The sequence below is a fragment of the Chionomys nivalis genome, chromosome 12 (genome assembly GCF_950005125.1).
Source record: "Chionomys nivalis chromosome 12, mChiNiv1.1, whole genome shotgun sequence".
NCBI classification, from domain to species: domain Eukaryota; kingdom Metazoa; phylum Chordata; class Mammalia; order Rodentia; family Cricetidae; genus Chionomys; species Chionomys nivalis.
Window position 1 is genome coordinate 21,126,522 of NC_080097.1, and position 26,369 is coordinate 21,152,890.

At 37.8% G+C, this 26,369-nt stretch overlaps 1 protein-coding gene across 2 annotated transcripts in view; it reads left to right on the forward strand.

The window, feature by feature from the left end:
* Positions 1–1,454: 1,454 nt before the first annotated feature.
* Positions 1,455–26,369, forward strand: part of Dach1 (dachshund family transcription factor 1) — a 373,178-nt gene continuing 348,263 nt past the window's right edge. For both annotated transcript variants that reach the window (XM_057786588.1, XM_057786587.1), the window contains exon 1: positions 1,455–2,718. In XM_057786588.1, coding sequence (XP_057642571.1) covers positions 1,889–2,718 — 830 coding nt within the window. In that variant the 5' untranslated portion in view covers positions 1,455–1,888. The remainder of the gene's footprint in view (positions 2,719–26,369) is intronic.

Here is a 26,369-nt window from a genome sequence, read left to right on the forward strand (position 1 = left end):
TCTAAGTCTGCTACAATAGTTTTTCAAAAATCATTCCAATGCTAGTTCTTTCCTTCACATCTTAAGAAATCTCTGAAGGTGTGAAGCCAGGTTCAAAACCCAACTACTCCAGATTCCTAGAGATACAATCAACATGCAGACGTCACCTATGCTCAAATCTTATGCTGGTCAGACATTCCCCGAATAAACACCTTCATGCAACAAGTTAGAGAAGACAAGATGGGGGAGAAATGCAAGCCAGGGCCCCCTCAGGCAGCTCAAAAGCACAACCCCTTTACAAGACATCCAGGAAGCTCAGTTTCTGTTCTCATTATTTACAAACACCTTCTCACTGACAAACTAAAAGAGACGCTCCCAAATATAGCAGTACTTTCCAAATGTGACAGAAACCCCATAATTATTGTGTTACTTAAATAACATGCTAGCGACTAGCCTTGGGTAGTAAAGGATAACAGATAGTTGATTACTGTGCAAGACAGGTGAATTAATTAGAGTTTTGGGTAAGAAACATCAGTGTGTTTTTGTATTTCACTTTCTAATCCTCGAAGACGCTTGATCTCTTTGAAATTTCTAGGTATAATAGAATGGCATGTGTGACCAGTCATGGGGGGGGGGGCGGTGTGTGAAAGGGAAGTTCCTTTAAGCCACCTATCTCACGGCAAGAATGTATTTCGAAGTCTACAAGGAAATAAGGAATTCTATTCGGAGCATCCCATTATTCTTAAGCGACTTTCTTCTCTCAACTTGAAAACTGTCCTGAGATTTCTCTATCTTTATATAAAAATTTTAATATAGGGAAAGCATTAGCTACATAAGATAGTACGCTTTGCTTACATGTGAATTTTCCTTAGAAAATAATTGCTCAACAGTCATGAGCTGGGGATGTATTTCCTTTTGTAAGTGGGTGCACAAACGCACGCACGAGGGCGGGGGTGGGGGGGCGGTTGTTTTATCCTAAATCCCTGAAGGTGAAGGTGGCAGCTGAGCCGCTGCTCTTTCAGGCGCCAGGCGATTGCTCAGAACCTAGCTGTGAATCTTCGTGGAAAGGCGTGCAATGTAACGGTAGCAATGCCAGAGAAGTAGATCTCTCTCTCTCTCTCTCTCTCTCTCTCTCTCTCTCCTCTATCCCCCTCCCCCCCCCCGTCTCCCTCGCGGGGAGCACCACTCTGGAGCCCAGCTTTTCTAGGGCTTTCCTCCCACCCTTTCTCCCTGTACCCTCCCTCTTTTCCTACCCGCCCCCCTGCCCCCCCCCCCCCCCCCGTCTCGCGCTCTCTGAGACTGTGCTCCGAGTTCCTGGTTGGATAATTTGGGTTAATACTAGTGAGTGAGGTTTTCGCGGCTTCAAAGGGTATTTCAAGTATCCGGAGCTCCTCCCCTCTGCACCGTGTGACAACAACAACTCGTCCAGCCGGCAGCCTGCACTTTCAGCTCATTTTCTCTCTGTCATTCCCCTCTCAATCTTTGATCAATGTACTTGCCAGGGAGAACCCAAGTCCCTCAACCCTCCTCCTTTTCACCTTCATCCTTAACTTTGTGCTAGAGCGGGACCCACATACCACCAGCCGACCCTTCCGTCCCCCCACCCCCCTCCAGAGCAGCCCGCGATCACAGCCCCGGGAGAGGACTCGCATTTCTACTTGCGGGACACTTTTGTGCGTTTCTCTCTCGAGCGCCTCTCGCGCTCGCCCCTCCTGCGCTCGCTCTTTCTAACCCTCACCTCATTTTCTCCCCTTCTCTCTCTCTTTCTCCAGCCCGGGTTCCTTCCTAGAGTGGTTCTTGTCGCTGCCCCCCTCGATCCTTGTCCCTCTCTTCCCCCTTCCCCTCTGGGGGGTGTGTGGCAACTTTTCCCCTTCGCTTCTCCTCCTTCTGTTTCCCCTTATATGTGACCATGGCAGTGCCGGCGGCTTTGATCCCTCCGACCCAGCTGGTCCCCCCTCAACCCCCGATCTCCACTTCTGCTTCCTCCTCTGGCACCACCACCTCCACCTCCTCGGCGACCTCGTCTCCGACTCCGTCCATCGGACCCCCGGCGTCGTCTGGGCCAACTCTGTTCCGGCCAGAGCCCATCGCCTCTTCTGGTTCTTCTTCGGCGGCGGCCACGGTCACCTCTCCTGGTAGCGGCGGCGGCGGCAGCGGAGGCGGCGGCGGCAGCGGCGGCAACGGAGGCGGCGGCGGCGGGAGCAACTGCAACCCCAGCCTGGCGGCCGGGAGCGGCGGCGGCAGCATTAGCGCTGGCGGCGGCGGCGCCTCCAGCACCCCCATCACCGCAAGCACCGGCAGCAGCAGCAGCAGCAGCAGCAGTAGCAGCAGCAGTAGCAGCAGCAGCAGTAGCAGCAGTAGCAGCAGTAGTAGCAGCAGCTGCGGCCCCCTCCCCGGGAAACCTGTGTACTCAACCCCATCCCCAGTGGAAAACACCCCCCAGAATAATGAGTGCAAAATGGTGGATCTGAGGGGGGCCAAAGTGGCTTCCTTCACGGTGGAGGGCTGCGAGCTCATCTGCTTGCCCCAGGCTTTCGACCTGTTTCTGAAGCACTTGGTGGGGGGCTTGCACACCGTCTACACCAAACTGAAGCGGTTGGAGATCACGCCGGTGGTGTGCAATGTGGAACAGGTTCGCATCCTGAGGGGACTAGGGGCCATCCAGCCCGGAGTGAACCGCTGCAAACTCATCTCCAGGAAGGACTTCGAGACCCTCTACAATGACTGCACCAATGCCAGGTAAAGAGCCGAGGGGAACCTCCCGTGGCCCCGGTCCTTTCCCACCCTCCTCCTATCCCTTCCCTCACTCGGTTCCCATCGCCGCCCGCACCTCGCGTCCACGAGCTGCGCGTCTTGACGAGCGCGGCCCTCTCCTCTGGGTCCCCAAGGCTAGTCTCCTTCACCCGACCTCCTGGACAAATTCGCATGGCTCCGTGCCGGCGGGTCTTCCTGATGCTTCCCAGGGCTTTCGGGCTCGGCTGCCTAGGCTCTTGGGATACACAGAGCGGGGAGCAGGAGGAAGGTGTCTTCCCAGGAGTCGCAACCCTTTCCTGGGAGTGCTGGCGACCGGGACCCTATCTGGGCGCTACTGCCCGCGTGTGCACTCCTGGGTCAGGGTTCCTCCGGAAGCCTCTGGGCACCTATAGGGGAGGAGGGAGGTCTTGACCCTAAGCCCACTGCGTTCGGAAGCGGGGGGATGAGCTCAGGGGTAGGGGGTACTCTAGAAAGAAAGGAGGGTGGTCTTGCAGTCAAGAGCGGTGCTGAGAAGTCATTAGGGGAACAGTACCTGGGGCTGAAAGAAGAGCAGGGGTGATCCGAGAGTTCACGCTGGGAGTTCAGCCCCGAAATCCCAGAGGGAAGCTTGTGTAGGGGAGGGGTCTCCGTGTGTGCGAATGTGTGTGTGTGTGTGTGTGTGTGTGCGCGCGCGCGAGCGAGAGCGTGTGTGTCCCCTGTGTGTGTGTATGTGTGTGTGCACGCGCGCATGTGTGTGTCCTCTCTCTCTCTCTCTCTCTCTCTCTCTCTCTGTGTGTGTGTGTGTGTGTTTGTGTGTGTTGGTTGAAAGGGGTAAAAGGAGCACGTTTGCCTCGGGGCAGATGTGAGGGCACAAACTCATTTTGTTCTTTAGGCGATGACCTGGTGCCCCAGTCTCTTGGAAGCTGAGCTGGATAAGTGAAAAAGAAAGAGCACAACTTGCTCACGCTCTTTCCAAAGTGCGATTCACCCGTCTTCTTTCTTTCTTTGCTGAGGATAGTCGCTATGGAAAATAGTAGGTGTACATTTTGCCTTAGAATGCTAAGGGCTTGAACACTTTTCTTCTAGTTTTCTTTGATAAAGAAAGCGTGAGCACAGAGGAGGCCTTGGGACAGTCCTGACCCAACCAGTTTTATGCTAATGAACGCTCAGTGGGGGAGGATCTACCGAGAGGGGGCGGGAGTGGGGCAACTTGTCAGTTTCGGGGTAGAAATGATCCAGCCGGCTGCTCACAGAGGAAGAAGTTCAGAGGTTCTGGGAAAAAGAGAGTAGGGAAAGTTGGAGATCTGATGCAGACACTTGGGAACGGGGCGAAAAGATTCACAAACAACTTTGGTACCTTTAAAACGAGATTAAATACTGAGAGAAAGAAAGCAGGGGCTCTTAGCAGAGCTATGGAAACAGGAGCTGGGAGGGTGAGAAGGCGATAGTTGCCACCTAAAGGAAACGGAGGTGGGGGGGTGCTAAAGCCACCAGCTATTTCTTCTTTGAGACTAGTGTTCTGTAGGGCCTAGGAAGAAAAGGAAGAAGGTTGGAACTCCATCCCGGCCTGACTTAGCTAAAAATTCTTTTCAAAGGATTAAAGATGTCTGGGTCTTGACCTCTTATTTCAACTGTGTGTGTGTGTGTGTGTGTGTGTGTGTGTGTGTGTGTGTGATCCTGCGCGCGCTTATGCGCACGCACACATGCTCCTGCTGGATCTAGTGTATGGCCAGATGGCAGTGGGCATGGTTGGGCATGCTGATCACTAAATGCCATTTAGTCAGATAACTGTCATTCTTGGTTGTCCAGAAGATAAAATATTTGTCCAAAACCCGTCGCAAAAACTATCAGAAGCAAGACAAAATTTGGTTCTTGAGTTATGAACCATGCAAGGAAAAACTGGAAGTCAATCCAGATGCTTCTGTTGTTATACTGACTCCGTGACAAATTGAGACGCTGATTTTCTCTTTACTAATGAAACGTCCTCTCTTCTCCCAGTCGTCATTGTGTGCCTCTGGTGCTAGATCCGTTCACTTATGCGTTCACTTATGCGCGCACACACTCTCTCTCTCTCTCACACACACACACAGAGTGAGAATTCCTTACAATGACTATGTGATGTTATACATTCTCAGACTTGAAATGGAAGTTATATAATTGGAGGATAGTCTTGAAGTTACCATTTCTTTTTTAAGTTTTCTTTTTACTTTCCTTCCTCCTCCTCCTCCTTTTGGTACTCATCCTCTTCTTACTTACAGTCTTCCTTCTCAGAGGCTCACAGCAGTTCTAGAGTCTTAAGCTGCAAGGCCAAAGATAAGTGAAACCCAGTGGAACTGTTTATCCTTTTTAAAATATCTCATCTGTACCCCAATTATATTTCACTTGGCCTTAATATTTGTGATTGAATGTATTGTTCTACAGTCCTTCTTCAAACTGTTCTTAAGCGTGGGAAGTGCTGGTTGACTATTATACCTTGATTTTATATCAACTAAAAAGCCTGCTCAACATAACTACATGGAAATTTTGCAAGTTGACCTGAGAAGGTGTGCGTAGATACTCGCACAGGTTCTTTGACTTCTGCCACAGGCTAAGGAATGGGAAAATACATTTGAACTTTCTCTCACCAAATACACACTTTGCATATAGCACATTACTATTTTAATGATAATGAATATGGTTACCCTTTCATTTCTTCATTTTGAAAGCAATAGTCTGAATGCTTTGTATCTTGAACTCGAAAAACTAAATTTGCTTTTTCATTTAAATTCAGTTTATGCTTTGGTGTCAAGATTTTGTTTTTATGAATCAAGATGAGAGTGACTTCTTTACCCAGCTTCTCTCTGTCCTGGGTGTTTAACAGACCAAGGGAAAATTTGCATTGCATTATTGAAAATGTAGAAGTAATAAGATTACCAGTATATGTTTAGCTGTATAGATACAGTGTGTCGGGGGGGGGTGCGGAGAGAGAGATCATAGTATTCTCAGCTGCTTATAGGATGTATATCTATTAAGGACTCTTAGCAACATTTAAATTTCAGGGAATTTTAGGAACCAAAGTGATGTTAAAGGAAAGAAACGTTAAAAAACTTCTTGAGAGTGACTCAGGAGCAGTAGCAAACCTTAAAGTCGATTTAATTTGCTTGGGGCTATTGAATTAGTATGCTCTCTATGAAAATTAGAGTAAATGTTGAGGCCATCTGTCACTACCACTAGGAGATGAAAAAGGCACCATCGCCTTCCAGACAGTGAAGCTAAAAAGTATACGTCTCAGACATGAAAGAAAATGTAAGGAAACACATTTAAAAGTTGTTAAAAGGCGAAGTCTGACCTTGGTCTGTTTCCTCCAATTATTATTTTAAAACTAAACATTAGTTGTCTGAACTTGGCTGTTGCAACAGAGGTCAGTTAATTAACTGCTAACCATTAAATAACAACAAAAAAAGTAATTATGTACATGGTCAAGTCTGTTTGTGTCAGTCCACTGCTTGTTTGTAGATTTGGGTTAAGGTTTGATTTTTTTTCTGTGAATTCATGTAACAAAAAGTGACTCTTGCATCATGTTATCTAAATGCTTGCATTCCTATTATTTCCAGAAGATGATTTTTTTTTTTTGTTTCTGTATCTTGGAAGCCAGACTATGACTAGGCTTCTATGTGGCCCAAGATTTGCGGAGGTTGTTTTGTTTGTTTTTTTTATAACTTAAGTTGCCTTATGTCTAACCTTTCACAGGCTTGCATATATATTCATAAAAGCATTCTTTTACCCTTAAAGCAGATGCTAACCATGAACATAAATTGGAATATTTGCCACGCTTTATATGTTTCTGGGTCATATCTGAATATAGTTTTAGTGTAAGAAGCACATTTTCCCTTAACTTTTTGCTTTATTTTTCTTGTCAGGGATTTTAATAAAGATAGAAAGATGGGGCAGTATTTACCTAACGTTTTCCTTGTTGCCTACTTTGCATTCACGTGGGACTTTTAATACAAATCGAGATTCACTCACTTCTTATAGACAATCATGACGCTTGGCACAGAGAAATTCAAGAATTATTTCATACGCAGAAACTATGCTTTTGAAGTTTTTGTGTTATGGTAGATTAATGGTTCCTATAAAACCAAGTATCTCATTTTATAACATTTCAAAAAGAAAGCAACATGAGTAGATAACCAAGCCATAAAATATGAAAGCTAGTTTAGTTTTGCAGCTTATTTCTTTCTAGTTTACAAAAGTTAGACAATGATAGTTTAATAGAAAATTTATGAATGAGATATGAGAATATCACCCTAAGATTGATATTAATCAACTTGTAGTGTAGACTATAAGTTTTATAGATATGTAACTAATATTTATTTAGTCTGTTCTCTTCCTTGAAATTAGGGTTGAGTTTAATTAGTATTGTCAAAAATGCAAATGGTTTTAAATTATTTTGCTTTTAGAAAAATACACTTTTGGTAAATATTGTGATACAATAAACCTGATTTTCACAAACATCTTATTTTTAAAGCTTAAAATATTATCTAAAATGAATGGTAACCTCCATACCAAGGTTACTTACACAAAATTTAATAAATTTGATATAGATTTTTTAAATCATATCCTTATTAGTGAATGCTTGCTGTTCTCTTTTTTGCTACTGCATTTCATGGGGTTGCATGTAAATTACTGAGACAATATTAGACACCCTCTCTTTGCCTCACTAACCTCCTCCAGTCCCCTGGGATGTGACACCCAATATTGATTAAAGTCTTGGCAGAATTTAAGCATAAATCACTCCTTTCTTTGGCGATTTACTATGTGTGATTCACCACCATACAAAAACAGAATATGCTTTATTGTTTCTCATTTGGTGGTTAGCTTCTGGAATGTAAGTAGCATTTGCAAATTAGCTTAATGTGCAACCAAGTAGCTGTCATTTGAAGAGCACTCTGTGATTCGACTATCAATCAGTATTCTATTTCCTTCTCAAGTTATTTTATTCAGTTGTTTCCTACAATTCTCTTTGCCAATCAAGTAAAATAGTTGTTTTAATAGTGCTGTATTAGCAGCACAAAATACAGCCTTTGCAAAATCTAGTGGGAAGTGGATTTTTCACAGGTTGTGGGTTGTCTCCCTTTGAATCTTTGCATGAAGAAAACAGTTTGAACCCTGCCTTCTCAGTAGGTACAGGTGAGTTTACCGCTTTTAATGAAATATTTTGATCGCAAGTATGTTTTAGGTTCTTTGCTACACTTCAAAACTTTGTCTGAATTTTATTTTTCAAAGCTATCATTTTCAGGCTGTCAACACAAAACTGTCACCTCAAATTATATGCTTTGGAAATGGCAGGGAATATGAAGTTGTTAAAAACTCTCTGAGTGCTTAAAATGTGGTTCACTCAAGGTATCATCATTTTATATTTCAATTGTTACAAAAACTATAATGAGATTATCATTGGCTAGCATGTACCAGTTTCTATTCTGGGGTAGATTCTGATTGGTCAGTTTGAGATATTTGTGTATAAGAATAATTACTTATAAGATTGCCCAACTTAAACATTCCAGATAAGACTGCATTTATATTTTTAGCTTTTGAGAAGACATGGAAAGGCTTCTTTATTATAATATTTGTTGTGTTCATTGTTGGTCAAAGCCAGAAATGTTCAATTAAAAACAACTTAATTGAGCTTAAGGAAGAGTAGTATCAAAGACTGTTTCCTAAACTGATATATTTACCTCAGGCCTAGCAGAGACTTTCTGCAAACTCAAATCCGTAAGATATTAAAATGTATTTACTTTTCTTCTAAATTTTACAAGTATTTCTATGACACAATAGGTAGGTTTTTTTTAAAGGATTTCCTATTGGCTAATATTTGCTTTTTTAAAGATGTGTTTCATACACAAATGACTTTGCTAGAAGAGTGTATCCATTAATAAAATGATATTTGCAAACTAGGAACATCCAGGATAAGATATTCAGTTTGTTGTAATGAGCTATCTTTGACAAAACACTGATTGACAAATCACACACACACACACACACACACACACAAACACACACACACACACACATTTATTTATTCCAAAATGTTCTGATGGTCTGTTAAGTGTGTGTTCATTGTTGTTCCTTAGCTGTAGGCAGTGAATGATTAACTGTATGCCTAAGTTACAAATACACGTCCAATCATAAGAGAAAATGATCCAAGTTAGCACATCATCCAAGTCAAGGACTTCAAGCCAGGTGCATTGAAATTGTCATGGTATCCTCTGATGGATTTTTGCATAAGAAGCTACATTCTCAATTTCCCAATTAACAAATTCATCTTTAGGTTCTTCTAGATTTAATATGAGACTTGTCAATGGCTGAATTTTGCTAAGAGTGCAATCTCGTTACCTGATCCCAAATGACTTACAGTTGGTCCAATATTTCAATCTAGAATTCTTTTATGTTTTTAAACATAGGAGATTTGACTGCAAGTTGTAAAAGTCAATTTTTTAAACTAGAAAACTCAGTGTCATTTAATTGGTCTTAATTTTTTCTTTGGTAATATGATTGTGAGGAAGTATCCTAAACTATACAGCACAGCAGCAGTGAAGATAATCAGTTACTCTACAAAACAGGCTTAGAGAGCAGTGGCGAGTGCTAGACAGAGGTAGAACATGGGAATCTAAATGAAGCCTTTAAAACCCTCGTCATCTGGGCAGCACCCACATTTCTAGAAAGTTGTTCTATTGAAATAAGCCAGGCGCAGAAAGACAAATGTTATATTAGTTAACTTACGTATGGAATCTTAAAGGTTGTTCTTAGAAGAGCACATTAGATAGGTGCTTGCCAGAAGCTGAGAGTATTATTGATCAAGGTATACACAGTTTTACCTAGATAAGAGGGGTAAGTTCAGGAAATTTTTTTATGCAGTAGTTTCTATATGTAAACCATTTCAATTCTAGCAGAGAAATGTGAAGAGTGTATTTGTTGGACAAAGATTTGTCTGATGTACTATTAAAGTACAGTTTTCATTGAGTGAATATTGAAAGAGTCAGGAGGGCACAGGTTGCATTTTATGAGTCACATTGGATAATGAAATCTTTCTTCAGTAGAAGCAAACAAAGTAAATACAAAGTAGGAACAATTCACAATGTTAAATTGTCTTTGGCTTTATATAGCATCAAGTGTTTCTAAACACTTAGGCTACTTTTTCCATCACAATAGGAAAAAATAGTCTCACTGTTTTAGCAAGGGCTATCAAATTATATATCAGGAAATTTGGCCAGCTGAAAGGCAAGTACTGAATGGAAACAGAAATTTCTGGGGTAAATAATTTAAGTTAAGGTTTACTGACCATATCTTAACAGAATCAATGTTAATGTTAATCAAGAAGTATTTTATTCACCTGGCATATGAAATATTTTCCTAAAATCATAAATAATATTCTGAAATTTTATTAACAATTAAGAGACTGTACTAATAATAGCATTGTTATTTTAAAGACGTTCCATTGATGTGCCAATCAAGTAAATGACTTGAAGCTGAAACTTTTGAGTTCATTACAGCTATGAAAAAAATCTGCTGATACTTTCAACTCTATTCTTATTTCACATTTTAAATATTTAAACTTTATTTAACCTTATTCTCAGAATGAATATTTCTTGAGCTATACACCTGTTAGCTTTACAGACCTTTGAACTTTAAGAAAATGACTTAAAACACTTTTATTTTTCATATTGTCCACCCTAAAAGGCTAGATAGTCTTGCATGTACAGCAGGTGTACCTATGAGAATCTGTGATGGATATTTTTATTTATGTGAATTTTATTCCATTTGATGTCAATGTCTTGATGATGTAAATAACTATGATATATTTAGATAAAAACCTTTACATATATGTTCATGTGTATACCTGCAACTGTTGAATATAGGCCAGAGGATAAATGACCTATTCTAGAATTTTTTTTAGTTTTCTTGTTCATAATTCATCAAAGCTTAAAATATGTTTTCAAAACATATTTTAGTTTACACATTTATTTGTCAAGAAATTTGAACTTAATTTTAGAATAAAGGAGAAGTTATTTGCACTTATATATTTTAAATGCAATTAAAATTATAAGGGCACAACACTCTTAGGACAATAGCTAAAACTTAATGCATTTTTAAGTATTTATTTTTATGATGAATTAAATGTACTGTTCCTTTTCTATTTAGAGTGCACAGATTAAGAATTATTTGTATAAATATACATTAAATTATAAGATGAAAAAGTCTAAGCATTTCTTAATAACACTAAATAAATGTGTGTGTACTTGCTTCAAAGTTTTTGTTGGTATACGTCATTCCTTTTTGGACTTTAGAGAAAGCTTATCTATAAGAACCAGTGGATACATTGTCAGACAATAACTTCATACCCTGAAGAGAAGTAGCTTCTTTAAAGGCTTTGCCATCAGTGAGCTGAGCTGAGGAGGAGGTCAGTGGGTTAATCTTCGTGTCTACATAAGGAGATGCGTATTACCACTTCTTGCCCCAGACTGTAATTGTCTTTGAAAACACTTGGTAAAGATCCAGATAAATTGAAATCAATCACTTTCTCAATCATTCCATGGCACTTGTCAAGTCATTACACCAGTGGTAAAAGTGCAAGTATGCATACTTTTTTTTTTTTTGCAAGATAGAAAGATGCTTATTTTTTTTTTAAAAAAAAAACCTTGTCCATTTAAAATTTTCAACTTCATCTAAGATTCTAGAATTACAAGAAATACCACCCAAAATTGCACATAGTAGATAAACTTTAGGCCTATCTATTCTACAGGGAGTTCATCTTTTCAGTTGGCTATTTAAATAGAAATAAATACTTGTAGCCTCACATCTTCTGATTTGCAATATGTTAGAAGGAAAAGTGATAAGTAACCGAAGTAGCTTCCTAATATTCTACGGCTTGAGAACTCTGATGCCTTTATTCTGACTTCTCAGAATTTACTGACAAGTGATAAGAATAACCAGAGATGATTGCATGTCTGCTTTTCTCTGCTTTTTTTCTCCTTCACAACATTGACAGGACATGCAGATTTGAACTTGTAGCCAGGAACAGCGCTTCCGTGGTTAAAATTGCCCAAAGACCCCCAGGGATGGAAGCTTGACCTGCTTTTATGAAACCATAGAATTACATTTATACAAGTTACCCCATGGGAAAACAACGAACTGATCCTAATTCAAACCTTAATATTGGAGCCTTCTGGGTCAAATTTGATTTTTTTGTAACACCTGTTTGATTACCATATTAGGGAACCTGATATGCTTACAAAATTTAAAAATATCATCGATTAGTGATTTTTTATTAATACTGAATACTCAAAAATTTGAAGCTATTTAAGTTTTATTTATGTTATTATAGTGTTGATTATTGAAAATAAAATATGTCTTTAATGTATAATTCCTAGACTTAAAGAACTAAAATTCAAATTTACTTAATTAGAAGATGAACAAATTTCTTGTGAATTTAATTTCCTTCAAACAGTGAGCTAGCCTAAGTGGAACAAAATATTATAAAAGGTTGTTTTTCTTGCTATAAGTTTCAAGAATAAAGATTTTATACTAGTGCATTTCATTTCCCTAGTGTTGCATTCTAAATGGGTACAATTTTGTTTTCTTTTGAGTTGGATTACCCAGAGGAGTTTCTAAAGGACCCAGTTTTATCTCCATTAGAAACAACTGAACATGGTCACTAGTCCCTGGAGTGCACCGACATTGTTTGTATTTTAGTTGGCTTTACTTTAGCATATGGAATGGGTTCAACATGGAAATCTGAGGACAAAAATTGGTTCATAGAAAAAAAAATGACCAGAAACTCAATTTTCATAGTCTGCTTAGTGTCTGGAGTACCCAAATAATTTGTTGCATATTCAAATGTGACTAATATATGTGTGATTGGTATGTAACGTCACAATCTCTTGGCTCCTGAGGGGATACAGAGAAGTGAAAGTGCGGTTACTCTTAGAATGTTTGACATCCTATTCACTAACATCTCAACGCTACAACACCGCCACAGGGCACAAAAACACACAATCCTGGGACTAGTAGACCGTTTCAGTCATTTCATCATCAGACTTTGAAGTTTAAGCGATCACATTTCTTTTCCAATTTAAAATCAAAAAGGAATCTGGGACATCATTTGCTTCTTTTACACTTAATATCCACAAAGCCTCCTAGATTAGGTTACTTTTCTGTAATGAACCACTTTTGAAAAAAGGTATGGAGCTATAGAAATTTCTAATATATAATATGCCATTTATTATCTTCTTCAGCATACCATTTGAAAGAAGTTGAAACACTGCACCAGTGATGGTAACATTTCCTGAAGTCACCTTAATTCCATCCTTATAGAATACCAATATCTGGTTCTGTGTTTGATGGAGTTTCAGTGTTTTCTTTCTCTGGATGCATGATTTTATCTATGATGGGAGGAGGGGAGAAAATAGATGCTAAGTTTGCTGTTGCTGAGATTAATATAATATGGGAAGGCAGCTTATTCTGACTTTGCAGTGCCAGTGATGGGAAGTTTCTCAAACTTTTTTTTTTTGTCTTCCATGGCTCTCTGCAACTCTATTTTCAATAATAATGATTGATGATACCCACACAATGTGATCTGAGAAAAACAAAAAGACACCTTTAAAAAATTCTCTCTGTAAAAGTGTACAAAAAGAGAGAAAACTTACCTTTTGGGAAAAATCTCTAAAAGTGGAATACCTCTTATAATGCCCAGGCATCTACATATATTTATGCTATATATCTTCAGAGAGCAAACTAAATTCTATATCCATAAATATCCTTATCATCTGAACTATCCTTTTAATGATACCTTTTTTCTTTCTTGGGAAAGCTTACATGAAATTGTAAAGGAAATAGGAACCCTTTACTATGAAATCTACCTATAAGCATTTAGCCAAGATCAGAACAAACCCTGGGTTTTAAATTTCTGGTGTTTTGATTAGAGTTTCTCAATTACAAAATGTGACAATATACTTCATTTCTATTAAAGTGTTTTATTCCAGGTTTTGGAAATAAAATTAGAATGATACATTTGATCTGGAGTAAACTTTCTTGCTTTTTTGTTTTGGGGAGTGGACTAAATAAGGACCCATGACAGGAATGCTGTTTGTTTTTCACAAAGTTGTTTGTGATTTCAGGTACCCCTGGGAAATCTCTTGATCAGATTCACATCTGTTCCTGTCAAAGTGGGTGCTAAGATACCGGTCACCCAGCAACCATGTCCAAGAGGGAATTGGGCCGATAATAACTTCAAAAAGGAATGACAGATGCTAGATTAGGATGAAAGACAAAACGCATGAAAAATGAGCTTGTTAGAATCAAAAATTTGTTCAAGCACCTTTATGTAAATTAAATGAATATTGAATATTTGCATGCAGTAATTTCTACTTTTTTTACTTGATTATAAAGGAAAGAATAGTGCATTTAAACTCACAAATGCCACTTCTTTCTTTGTCACTAATTAACATACAAAGCAGAATCTCTTTTTAAAAATCAGATTAGCCACCTGGGTTCTTCTGTCCCTACAAAGAATGTGACGATGCTTTCCTGTGACAGCAGTACTTTCAAAATGACTTAGCTTATCTGTTTTCTCCCCTGATAAACACTCTCCTGTGAGTTACGATTATTTTAGAAGAATATAAATCCCTTTCTTGAGAACGCATTTCAGAAGTAACCTTATCCTGTTGTCCTTGAAATTGCTTAATGTACATTAATAAAAGATCACTCGAGATGAGTTCACACCAGAAGCACAGGCTTCTCATTGACTGGTTAAATAACAATGCCTTTAAGTAAAAGAGAGAGGAATGTTGGACAGGAAAGTGAGCAGATCCCCTCACAATTTAAGATGCTCTTTGAAACATTACAGTTTTTCTATTGAACTGTTCACATACTAATCAGAATTTAGTAGGGCTGATAGAATGTAGTGATTGAGAGGAGCTTCTTCTAGGTCTTGGTTTAGTGATGTCTAATGTGGTCACGTAGAGAAATTGATTTTCTTCAGAAATTAATTAATTTTTCATATCGCCTTAAGCTGCAGTTAAAAAGAGTGCATACTTGTCTGTTTTTTCCAGAAATATTGCCTAATCATATTAATACCATTGCCCCAAGGATGAAAAGATAATTGTACAAATGCATTTGGAAATATGTATCACTGAGTATTTATGATTAAATTATGCAAATGACCCAGCTCTCATCCTTTCCAGACCCAGATTGTCTAATTAGGATTGATATGCTGAATAGATGTTCCAGAATTTGAATACAAGCATGTCCAAGGAGCAGAAAATTGGAAATGACAAGGCTGAAATCCAAAGAAAAGTGTCTTTCGTTTCTATACTTTGTTAATATGCTGTTAGCAGTTGAGGGCTTTTTCCACCCTTTGACTATTTTGAGGTTCCTGTGTACTTATTAGAAACAACTACAGAAAAGGAATTGAGCTTTAGCAGTGGGTATTTTGTTTCTCCTTGGCAACTCTATTTCAAAATAGTAATGTCTTGGTCATTCAAAATTAACATAGGTGGTAAGCTTAGATGTAAACTTACCCTTGAGATACTTGTATCTTGTGTCCTTTGAACTGGCAGCATTGTTTTAAAGTTAGTTCTCCCAACTTAAGGGGCATAGGAGTGAAGAATTTTCTAAGGATAAGCTTTCTCAAAGCCATACTTCATCCATCTCTTCATTCATTCACTCATTCCTCCATCCCTATACTTAATCTTGTAGTTGGAGAAAACTATTTAAGAAACAGTTCTGATTAAGGATAAAACGCAGCACTTTAAATGTAACAATGTTTGAATTTGAAGCCCTCAGCAGGCTTTCTCCCTCACTGATTACACTCATTCATCTTAGATGGAGGGGCGGTGGTGAGCAGCTAGGACAGGACGGAACTGTCAGGACTCCAGCCTTTGTTAAGCAGCGGGTAGTCAGTGCTTCTGAACTCGCTGGCTCCTGCTCCCCATCTGCAGGATGATGGATTGCAGTGTTTAATACATTTCAGCTTTTGTCTGTCATAGTGTGGACAGACAGTACTATCAGTGATTTCAATAGTGATTAGGGAACCATTGCAGACTACTCCTATTGGCCAGAAAGCTCCCAGGAATGTCTGTTGAAACACACTCATTGGCACGCTCACCATGTAAATGAGAAGTCTATGTGGAGACTGCACACACACTGTTTTAAGCGATGCAGAAGCCCACTGAAAATCATAGATGATATTCCATTTTAGGATCAAATCTTATATGGTAATATTAAGACTATTTGCACTAACTAGTCTCAAGTTGAAGATTGATGGGTATTCTTTATTTAGTGACAGCGTGAATGGCAGGGAAGCATTCCAGCATTCCATAGACTGTGATATCAGTTGTTTATATGGTCATCATTACGGACCTATTTATTTATATTGGAGGGTAGAAGGCAAGGATTTTGTTAAAGCAATGAGACACGAGCCTGGCATGCGCTGTGCTGGTACTTGCTGAGTTGTTGGTTCTTTATAGTTCACAACCCCAGAGGCTGAATACATTTCAACAACCAGAAATCCACTCTGTAATCACTCCATACTCTGCCTGAAGTGGCTCATTCTATTTATAGCATTGGTGTTAAAGAAAAAGTTAGGTAAAAGAAAAGAAACTGTTCATTGAAGTCATTCATAATGCAGGAAAAGTTTTACTTTATGAGTGGGGCTAAATAAATGACTCAAATTGGTAAATACTACATTGTTTACCAATTATAATAAGATCAGTATAATATAAATGATGTATATTATAGAATGAATTATAAACATGGTGTCTTAACTCACATCCTCAGTAAAAAAAAGAAAAAAAATGACCAAAATGGTAATCTAGTTAACACTTTGAAGCAAAAAATCTATACAAGAAAACAATTACATGTTTTAAATTTATGTTTATTAAGGAGAAAGAAGAAAATATTTAGATGGTCAACAGCAAAATGATGTTGAGACTAACCCTAGATCTTCAATTATTTTGACTCTGTTTTGTGGTTCTGATAATATTAACTTTTATTCATGTCATTTTCAGTAAATATTTTTGGTTTGGGACATAGGACAACAAGGATAATCACAGAGAGAGATAGCACAGCACAAATATTTACTCACATAAACATGTGTTGATTCAGGTACACACCCACCCACCCATCCATACTTCCCCTTAAAAATACATATTTTTAACTAGTGGAAAAGCTAAACTTGCTTTTGACCTTTTGCTGTTGCTAATTTGGTAATGCGGACAGGTGGCACTGTATCTCCTAAGTTATGAAAGCTTATGTATATTTTGAAATTATCATGTTCATTGTCATATTTTAAGTTAATAAAAGGATGCTTAGCTTAAAAGTTGTGCATTCATTCTACATATTGTGAGGAAGTCCTTTGTAAGGGTCAATCAATTGGAGTGAGAATATATTATATTTTTATTTAAAAATTAATGTAACTGAGTTTAAGTAAATCTGGATTTTAAAATCAAAGCTCTTTATAGTTTGCATAGCATATAGTTAGTGAAATAATATACCCCAACTAAGATGCCATATTGACTGGAACTGCTTTGAGGTGAGGAATTTTTACCAAATCAGTCCATAATGCAAACAGCCCAGGCATGGCACTATTTTTGGTCTTGAGCTTGTAGCAGCAGAGTGAATGGGAAGACCTGGATCTATTGAAGAATAAATCAGTCCAAAGTAGAGTAGTTCCAGCCATGTTCAATGTTTACTGTCTTTCACCTGCTATTTCTTTGATTATGAGTTTTAAAGGAGTAAGTAATAATGAGTAGACTTTGAACACTAGGTCATGCAAGGAAATACTTCATAACAAAACAAAAGGAGAATTTATGCCATGCAAGTGTTTTAGCCTCCTGTTGGAGAGTTTTGCTCTGGAGGAAAGTGATTCTCTCTCTTTTAGCATCTATTGGTTGCCTGTAGTTCTTCATGTAGAGGTGAGGCTGTGTGGAATTTCCTCTATTCATGTTTCCAAGCGTTAGCCCTGGATTCATGGACCTGCGAGTGATGCCAGATGCAGTCAGGAGGTTGTATGTGCGTGTGCACACATGTAGGTTGCAAGCCTTTTTATTTGTCTTGCTAGTCTCGCATTTAGTTAAATCCGATATTTATAAAATAATTCTAATAATTTGTTTTGCTCTAGTCAAAATAAAAAATATATATATCTGTGGTAGAAACTGACTGAATGAGTTTTTCATGAAGCTAAATGAATATGTTTGCTGTCTGAAAAGGGTTACCCAGGGAAGAATGCTAGAACCCTCTTTAAACTACTGCATCTGTCTTTAGCTCCAGTATAACTCACAGCTCCTGCCTCTGCATTCTAGCGATGACTCTTTGGTAGCTCCATAAATTGGGGGAAATTTGAGTTGGGTTAGCAGGTTCAAGTTCTTATTGCTCAGGAACTTCCTATAATGATCCCACCTCTAATGAGGTAAATTACTACTGCTTGAAAAAGGAAAAAAAGGAGTTTTGGCTATCTTAGGTAATAAATCACATTGACTGCCTGCCCGATCAGATCAATTGTGCATAAATCGGTTCCTTAAAGAGTCTTAAAATAAGATTTTACTAGGACCAATCGATCCTCCAGATTGTGTAAAGACATGGTCGCCTGCCTGTAGCTCGTGGAACACGAGCCTGCAGTCCCGGCACTGCCTTGGGCTGTCATTGCTGAAATGAATGTTGCCAGGTCACACGGGACTGGCTTCCCAGTAGTTTTTATTGTCATTTGAAATAGTTCTGTCCTATTTGGTTCACTAAGTTAGGTTATCAAGAAAGTTTAATTATTTTTTCTTTTTGTAGTAGTAGGATTTGAACCTAGGACTCAATGCACTCTTGGATAATACTCTATTACTGAGGTACTTGGCCACATTCCTTTTGCAAATGCATCTCACTAGATTGCAAAAGCTGTACTTGATCTCATTCTGTAGCTCAGACAAGCCTTCAGTTCCTTCAGTTTTTGACACTTCTGTTTCAGCTGCCTTGTTACTTGGAACTGCAACATACTTGTGTCACCAGGCTTCGTCTATTGTGAATGCTGATGTTGACAAAAGCAGGTTTTTTTTTTTTTTTTTTTTTTTTTTTTCCGAGACAGGGTTTCTCTGTAGCTTTGGAGCCTGTCCTGGAACTAGCTCTTGTAGACCAGGCTGGTCTCGAACTCACAGAGATCCGCCTGACTCTGCCTCCTGAGTGCTGGGATTAAAGGCGTGCGCCACCACCGCCCGGCTCAAAAGCAGTTTTTGAAAGCCTTAGCAACAGGAATAATTTTTAGGAATTGTTTTTAACGAGGGTGTTATATTGCTATGAATATTTCAAAGGGGGTATTGCCTTTAATATTCCCCCAAAGTATTTCATTATCACAATAGCTGTGTATAAGTGAATTACTTATCCAAAGGCACCTTACAGTCTTGAGAAAGAATTATGACACTTGATTTCATATTTTGCTTACATCCACTAATTTTTAATATGTTAGTTTGGCTGACGCCAAGCCCCAGACTCAAAGGTAAAGTGGGAACAATACCAATGGCTTTTTACTTACTTCCAAAATAGGCTGTAAGTAGTGGATGCTATGATTGCTTCTTGGAAGTACTTTAGAAATAATAGTTTTTCAATTTTATCTTAGATTCCCAACTAAAATGTTAAAACTCCCTTTACCAGTTCAAAGCATAAAGAAAAAAAAATTGGTTCTTCTTGACACACTGTGAATTTATTTCTAAGGAAATTCCAAATAAATCATATCAAAGTACTATGAATTTGAATTTTTATAAGTTTGTGTCATTTACCAAAATGTTGCTAGTATTAACATTCAAAGATATATTTTAAATGATAGGTTAGAATGTATGGTTACATCACATAACTAGGAGAGGATTAGCTCCAAGCTGTCATATGACTCCTGTACCTGTTGGAATCTTGGATGTCATTTAAAGTTGGCCTGAGCATCCTATAATAGCTAAATGTCTGATAATTTTTCAAGATAAAGACACAATTTATAATTGTTTATTATTAAGGATCTCTTGACTCCAAATAATAATTTTCTGTATTCTCTTTTTTTGAAAACAAATTTGAGCTAGGCTTTCAAATATGTTTACCTAAGTTCTTTCTTTTTTTTTTTTTTGCATGGACTTGATATGGCAAAAATGTTTCTTCTTTCAAAATGCTATTCTGCCTTTGAAGATTTATTACATCTTTGTCTTTTTTTTAATTATGCAATATACACTCTTTGTTCTCTATTATATTGTGAAACATATTAGGTTGCTGAGATTGGATCTGGATAATTTTCTTTTTGGTATCTGTCTATAAAAGTTCTATTGTCTGAAATTTACCAGATGAGAAGACGTAGAGAAAACCTGGTGTTTGTTGTTGTTGTTCCCATTGCATTTCCTTCAGGTACATAAAATTTTGAAATATTCATCTTCAGATGTTACATTTTAATTTTAAACTCAACAACAAATTGCATAACGTTGGAGAATTTAGTTTCTAATGACTACTAATTACTATGCCTGGATTATCATATAGGATTGTAATGCATCTCTTTGCTTTGATATCCTTAGCAACTTTTAAGTATATACTAACTACTCATTATTATTACAGTCAACTTTGTTATTGAATTTTTGTTTTTATATTATTGAATACATAAACACACTCTCTGAGCACATACTATATTATAGTGGTAATTTAGGTAACAATTTTAAAACTTTTTTTATAAGATTGAAATTTTAACTTGATCTTGATTGTAATTAATTTTTTCTATTTTTCAATTCTGAAATATGAAAACCACAAATCACCTGGCAAGTTTAATTGAATTATTATGCAAAAATGTTTGCACGTATATATTTAAAAGCACATATATAGTTAGATAATTGCATGCTATTTATTATCTTTTTAGTTATTGTTTACTATGTATTAGAGTGTTTTAGATATCTGCTTTCTCTTCCCATAACATTTATGTGCAGTACATTTTATCTGAATTTAAAAATAAGAGCTCTGAAGACCAGAGCTGCTAATTAAGTTGCTTCAGGTGCCACAACAGCCTGATTTCCAGCCCCTGGGGGATCCAGTATCCTCTTAAGGCATCTCTGTGCACCTATACTTATGTATAAATGCTCTCATTCACATACATGTAGACATACTTTAAAAAATGGCAGCACTGTTAATTTATTGACTAATTTGTACATTTAGATGGTTGATAGGAGAAGGTGACAGGAATAATTGCATTACTCTTCTTGCATTTTCCTGACTGATGTAAATCATTCTCTTGTATCTGTTTCATAATTCTATTTAGGTGTTTTCGTCAGAAGGAAGCACTGTTACTAGTGGATTTAGAATACACTTAGAGCTCAAAAACCACTCATCTGAGCATATAATTGGTGTTGAGCATTATTTGTCTTGTAAGTAGAGCCTGAGGGCTCGGGGAGTGTCTGGGGTCTGCCTTCCTTCATGGTCTGTTCTTCAGCTCCACCATTCCATCAGTCACTACCTGGATCTGCTCTTTCATCCATGCAAATTTAGAATTTTGTTGATAACTTTATTTCACAGCAGAAGAAGCCCTTGATACTCAGACATCTCCATATTCTTTAGGAAGAAGAGGTTTGTCAGATTAGTAAAGTTTTGTGACTTGCAACTTCCTTGATTGGATAAGTTCTTCAGTGTTCTTACTCTTGGGAAGTATGGGAAGTAATGTTCATTACATTGCAATAATTATGCAGGAAAAATGATGCTATTGCTGTTTCATTTCTGAATCTCTCCCTGTAAAATAAGGAATTGTTTGTCATTTTTAAATTTAATATTTAGTGTCTTACCAAAGTACCGAGTAATCAGAGATTACCCATGCACGGTACTATTCATAAACTAAGGGAAAAGGTTATGATATTTTACTAATCAAAAAAAACTGATTCAGATACACTATTTTCATATAATATTTAGCAATGAGTCATATTATTATTATTATTATTAATTATTATTATGTTTTATTTGTTTGCATGTTTGAAGGTCTATATGTAACCCAAATTGACCTCAAACCCAAGGTTCCATTGCATCATTTTGAGGGTGGCTTTGGGAATTGCAACAACTGATACTGAGAAAGTGTGCAATGCTTTTATACTCTACAATTTTAACACATATCAGTCAGTTTATCATTGCATTCGCTGATGCGCACTGGTTGCTTGACTTTTCCATTGCTGCGCCTACTCCTGTTTTCTACCGTGATTGTCCAGGGCTCTGTTCACTCTTGACTTATAACCCTAGTTCATTTTAATCTAGTGATACTAGGTGTCATAAAGTCAATTCATGAAATCCTCAGGAGTGTGCTCCCTAAAATGGTAATTTTAAGCGTATCAGGATCGCTTAGTTTAAAATTCTATTAGTATATCCTCAAGGGATCTCAAATTTTTACTTCTTGGAAACTGTTCATTGCTGAAGATTCAGGGGAGGGGATTTCTGCCGAAGGGTGTGAGGAAGAAAGCTGTTTGCATTTTCTCTGAAGGCTTCTGTCTTCATGGAGTGTCTCTCTTCTCCTACAAAATTTGATTCTTTGCATTTATGACTTCTTTAGGACAAATACCGCAATGCTTTGTAAGTTATACACTTATTTAAAGAAATAAATCCACCTCATTTAAGCAATAGACAAACCTGCATATAACTTTACAGTAAATATATCTTTCCAAGTGATCTTGATGAATGAATAAATGAAACACTTCCATTTGGCTCAATATGGTAACAACAAAGAGTGCTTCCATTGGTTCCTGGGATATACCACATCTGGGCTGAACTTCTGTCTTCACTTGCATGTGTCTAATAAGCAGGAAATGTTCCTTGAAGTATTGAAAACCTTGCTGAAGTATGACAGATTTGTAGCATGAAAAATGATTATTTTGAAAAATAAAATAGATGCCTAGAAACATCATATACCTTAAATAATCTCAAATAATGTGCAACAGTAAAAAAAAAGGGAAGAAAAACATCCATAATATACTTTTTCTAATGCTTAGGAAATAAAAGCATTTATTTTTCAGAAAATTTGAAATATTATTGAAAATTAAAATTTCCTTCAAGCAAACTTGATCTAACCTGAATCTTGTTGGCCACCAAATGGATCTTTGGGTTGAAAATGATTTTCAGCTCTTTGTCAATTTTGTTGATATCATCGTAAAGAGAAATAGTTTAACAAATTTAAGATTCAGCATTGAATAATCGATATTAGGTTTTTGCCTTTTCTACCTTCTACTAGATACCACATTGCCCTTACATGTGCTATCTTCCCCCCTACTCTGGCTTTGAGAGAGATTCTAACTATGTTGCCCAGGCTGACCTCATTGTCGCAAACTTGTGATACTCCTGTTTCAACCCTTACATCCTTGGTAACAGGTATGCACCTCCACACTTGAATTTTATTTCTAAATTTGCTCTGAATCACACCTTAATTTTGTCTTTCCTCACTGTACCAGGATCCTTTCCAACATTTTTTTCCTGTGGATTTTTTCATAATTTACTTGCAATATTTTTGGATATATTTATTTATCTCCAATGTTACAAACAGCTGTTTGTTTAAGTGAGACAATGATGGTCCCATAAAGAGCACACTCAAGGCTGGCAGCTGTAACTAAATTTAATTTTCACCTACATTTCACAGTTTATTCAGGGTGCGAAGTGTTTCTGTTCAAGCATCATTCCAGTGAACTAAGAAAAGGAGGTATAGCCAGTATCGCTTAAGCTTTGGAGTTTTGTGGGAAAAAAAAAATTAAACCACAAATTGTTTCTTCATTTTTCAAAAATGGTACTTATTTGTTAGAGTTCTGTTTTATGTTGGTGCACAACATGTCTGAAGATTAGATTATCATATAGATGCTGTGTTGTCTGAGAGCCTGAGAGAACATAGCATACTAGGTAAAAAGTAGGTTTAGAAAAATAGATACTGACCAATATTTGTTAATATATTCTGATTAATATGTTTAGTAAGTTCCGGTACGGTTTCAAGTACAAGTATGACTCTTTCTTAAAGAAAATACATGACTAATCACCCACTCGTTGAATCAAGCTGGTGATTTCTTGATATCCACAAAGAATGTTGAATTTCAGAAGATATAACTTCCAGGAGAGGAAAACTGTCCTTATTTTCTACAGTAGTTTCTTAAAAATACTCATAAACATACATGAGTGTGTGTGCATTTGTGTGTGTGTGTGTATGTGTGTGCGTGTATTTGAATACTTCCGTGGGGTTAGGACCCATGGCACTCTGAGAATAAAGGTATAGGCTACGATCACTGTGTGCGTGCATGTTATTCCTCAACTTTTCACATGACCTTGTATTTTGGAAGACAAAAGCGATAAATTCTGCCTCTAGTTCCATAAATCATGTTTCCATTGGAAATCCAATTTTAAAGACTTAAAGATGAAAAATTAAGTTAAAATTTACCTGCTCAGATACTGTGTGACTGTTAGAAGTTACAGTGTTCCTTTCATATTATTTACTAACTTGCACTGTTCTCGAAAATTTTCTGTTTTTTTTTCTGATTTTCTTTATTTTTCATAACTTTTTGTTTTACTTATGAAATATTAGAAAAAGACAGACATGGATTAACAAGTTGAAACACTTAAAATTAAAAACAAAATAAATCACCAGGAATTTGCAATTGCTCGGAAAGATAGAGAACACTGTGAAATAATTTTTTTTTGAAGTAACTTAATTACTTAAAATTTTTTTGCTTATTTTTATTCTTTTTTAATTAAAATTTCCACCTGCTCCCCGTTTCCCATTTCCCTCCCCCTTCTCCCACATATTGCCCCCTCCCCCCACTCCCCTCCCCCTATCCCCACTCCTCTTCTCCTCCCCCCACTCCATTCCCCCTCCCTCTCAATACTGAAGAGCAGTCCAAATTCCCTCCCTGTGGGAAGACCAAGGTCCTCCCACTTCTATCTAGGTCCAGGAAGGTGAGCATCCAAACAGGCTAAGCTCCCACAAAGCCAGTTCATGTATTTGGATCGAAACCTAGTGCCATTGTCCTTGGCTTTTCATCAGCCTTCATTGTCCGCCATGTTCAAAGAGTCCAGTTTCAACCCATGCTTATTCAGTCCCAGTCCAGCTGGCCTTGGTGGGCTCCCAATAGATCAGTTCCACTGTCACAGTGGGTGGGTGCACCCCTTGTGGTCCTGATTTCCTTGCTCATGCTCTCCCTCCTTCTGCTCCTCATTTGGACCTTAAGAGCTCAGACCGTTGCTCCAAATTGGGTCTAATAATTTTTTTTTTAAAAAACAGGATGTAGATTGGTTTGGTTTTAGAGATTAGAATATCTGCTTATTTTGGGATACCAGGGACATGAATGCCCTTGCCATCTTGGAAAGATGGTATCTGAAACAATTAATGACTTTAAAATTTATATCACAATAGCTAAATTCTTGGGATTCTTCTCTTGAAAGGTTTTGAATTGGATAAAAATCATGAATGTTTTTGGGTTTTGGTTAGACAATTCTATGATTTTTGAGAGTCGAATGGGCCACATTTTAGACTAGAGATTGTTATATTAACACAGACTAAAGTGGATGACAGTTTTGTCTAAGGCAACTGTAGAAGGATTCAAAGAAAAAACCAGACAAAAGATGCTCCAAATTAGAGGGGTCTAGTTGAAAGAGGTGTACGGGGAAAGAGAATAGGTGAGCTTTATGTGCTAGTTTTAGGTGAGCAGTAGGGGATTTTGTGTAAACTGTCAAAGTCAGAAGTGATAGTTATAACCATGAAATAATGAATGGGACTTTGAGATCAACTACAAAATTAGTCTATGAATAAAGAAAAAGAATTCAACTTTAATACTTCTTTTATAATAGGTATTGATAGCTTTTTTCTGTCTTCTGGTTTCAGATAACTATATTAAAGACTCAAGTTTTAGGAAAAATATTTTTCTCAATCTCAGAGGTCAAGTGTTATGTTTCTGTTTTGAATTATTTAAAGTTAAATGGTAAGTAAGAGATCTGCATAGAACATGGCTTTCTTGTTCACTGAGTCAGGCTCTAAGGAATACCTTTCTTGTGTTTGTTTTAAACTTGTGATAATAATTAGCATTGAAGGATGAAAATATGTGGCTCCAGAAACCGAAAGGTAAATGTCATTGAATAAAACTGAAAGCTCTACTAAGTGAATTCATCTCACTCTCTTAGCTGATATTTAGTGTAAAAGCGACTGCTAACCAGGGCGGTAGAGACTCTAGTTCATGAACCATTAGTCCAGTACTTGGTGTTGATGGTGGGGCAGCACGTGAAGGCACAAGCAAGCAGAGGAGAGAAGGATCTGAAGTTTGACAGTTCCTTTTCCTATTTGTGCCTCCAGTGACTTGTCTACCTTTAGATGCCTCCTTCCAGTGGTACGAACTCAATCTTCCAAAACAGTGCCACTCTAGGTACCTAACTTTTGACACATCCACCTTTGGGGGATGTTTAAGATCCAAAATATGGCAGTAAGTATGAGCTTTGTGCTTTATTTTTGTTTCTTTTGCACTGTTCATGAGCACTTCGGTGCAATATTGATAGGATACTACAGGTCAAGCCAGTCTAGTTCTCTGTAGTCAGAAACTTCCTAGGCATCTTCTGCTATGAACATTCTGCCTGTCATAGTCCTGTCCTTAGCTTATTGATGAGGAAATGTAAGCAGTCTTTATTTTCAC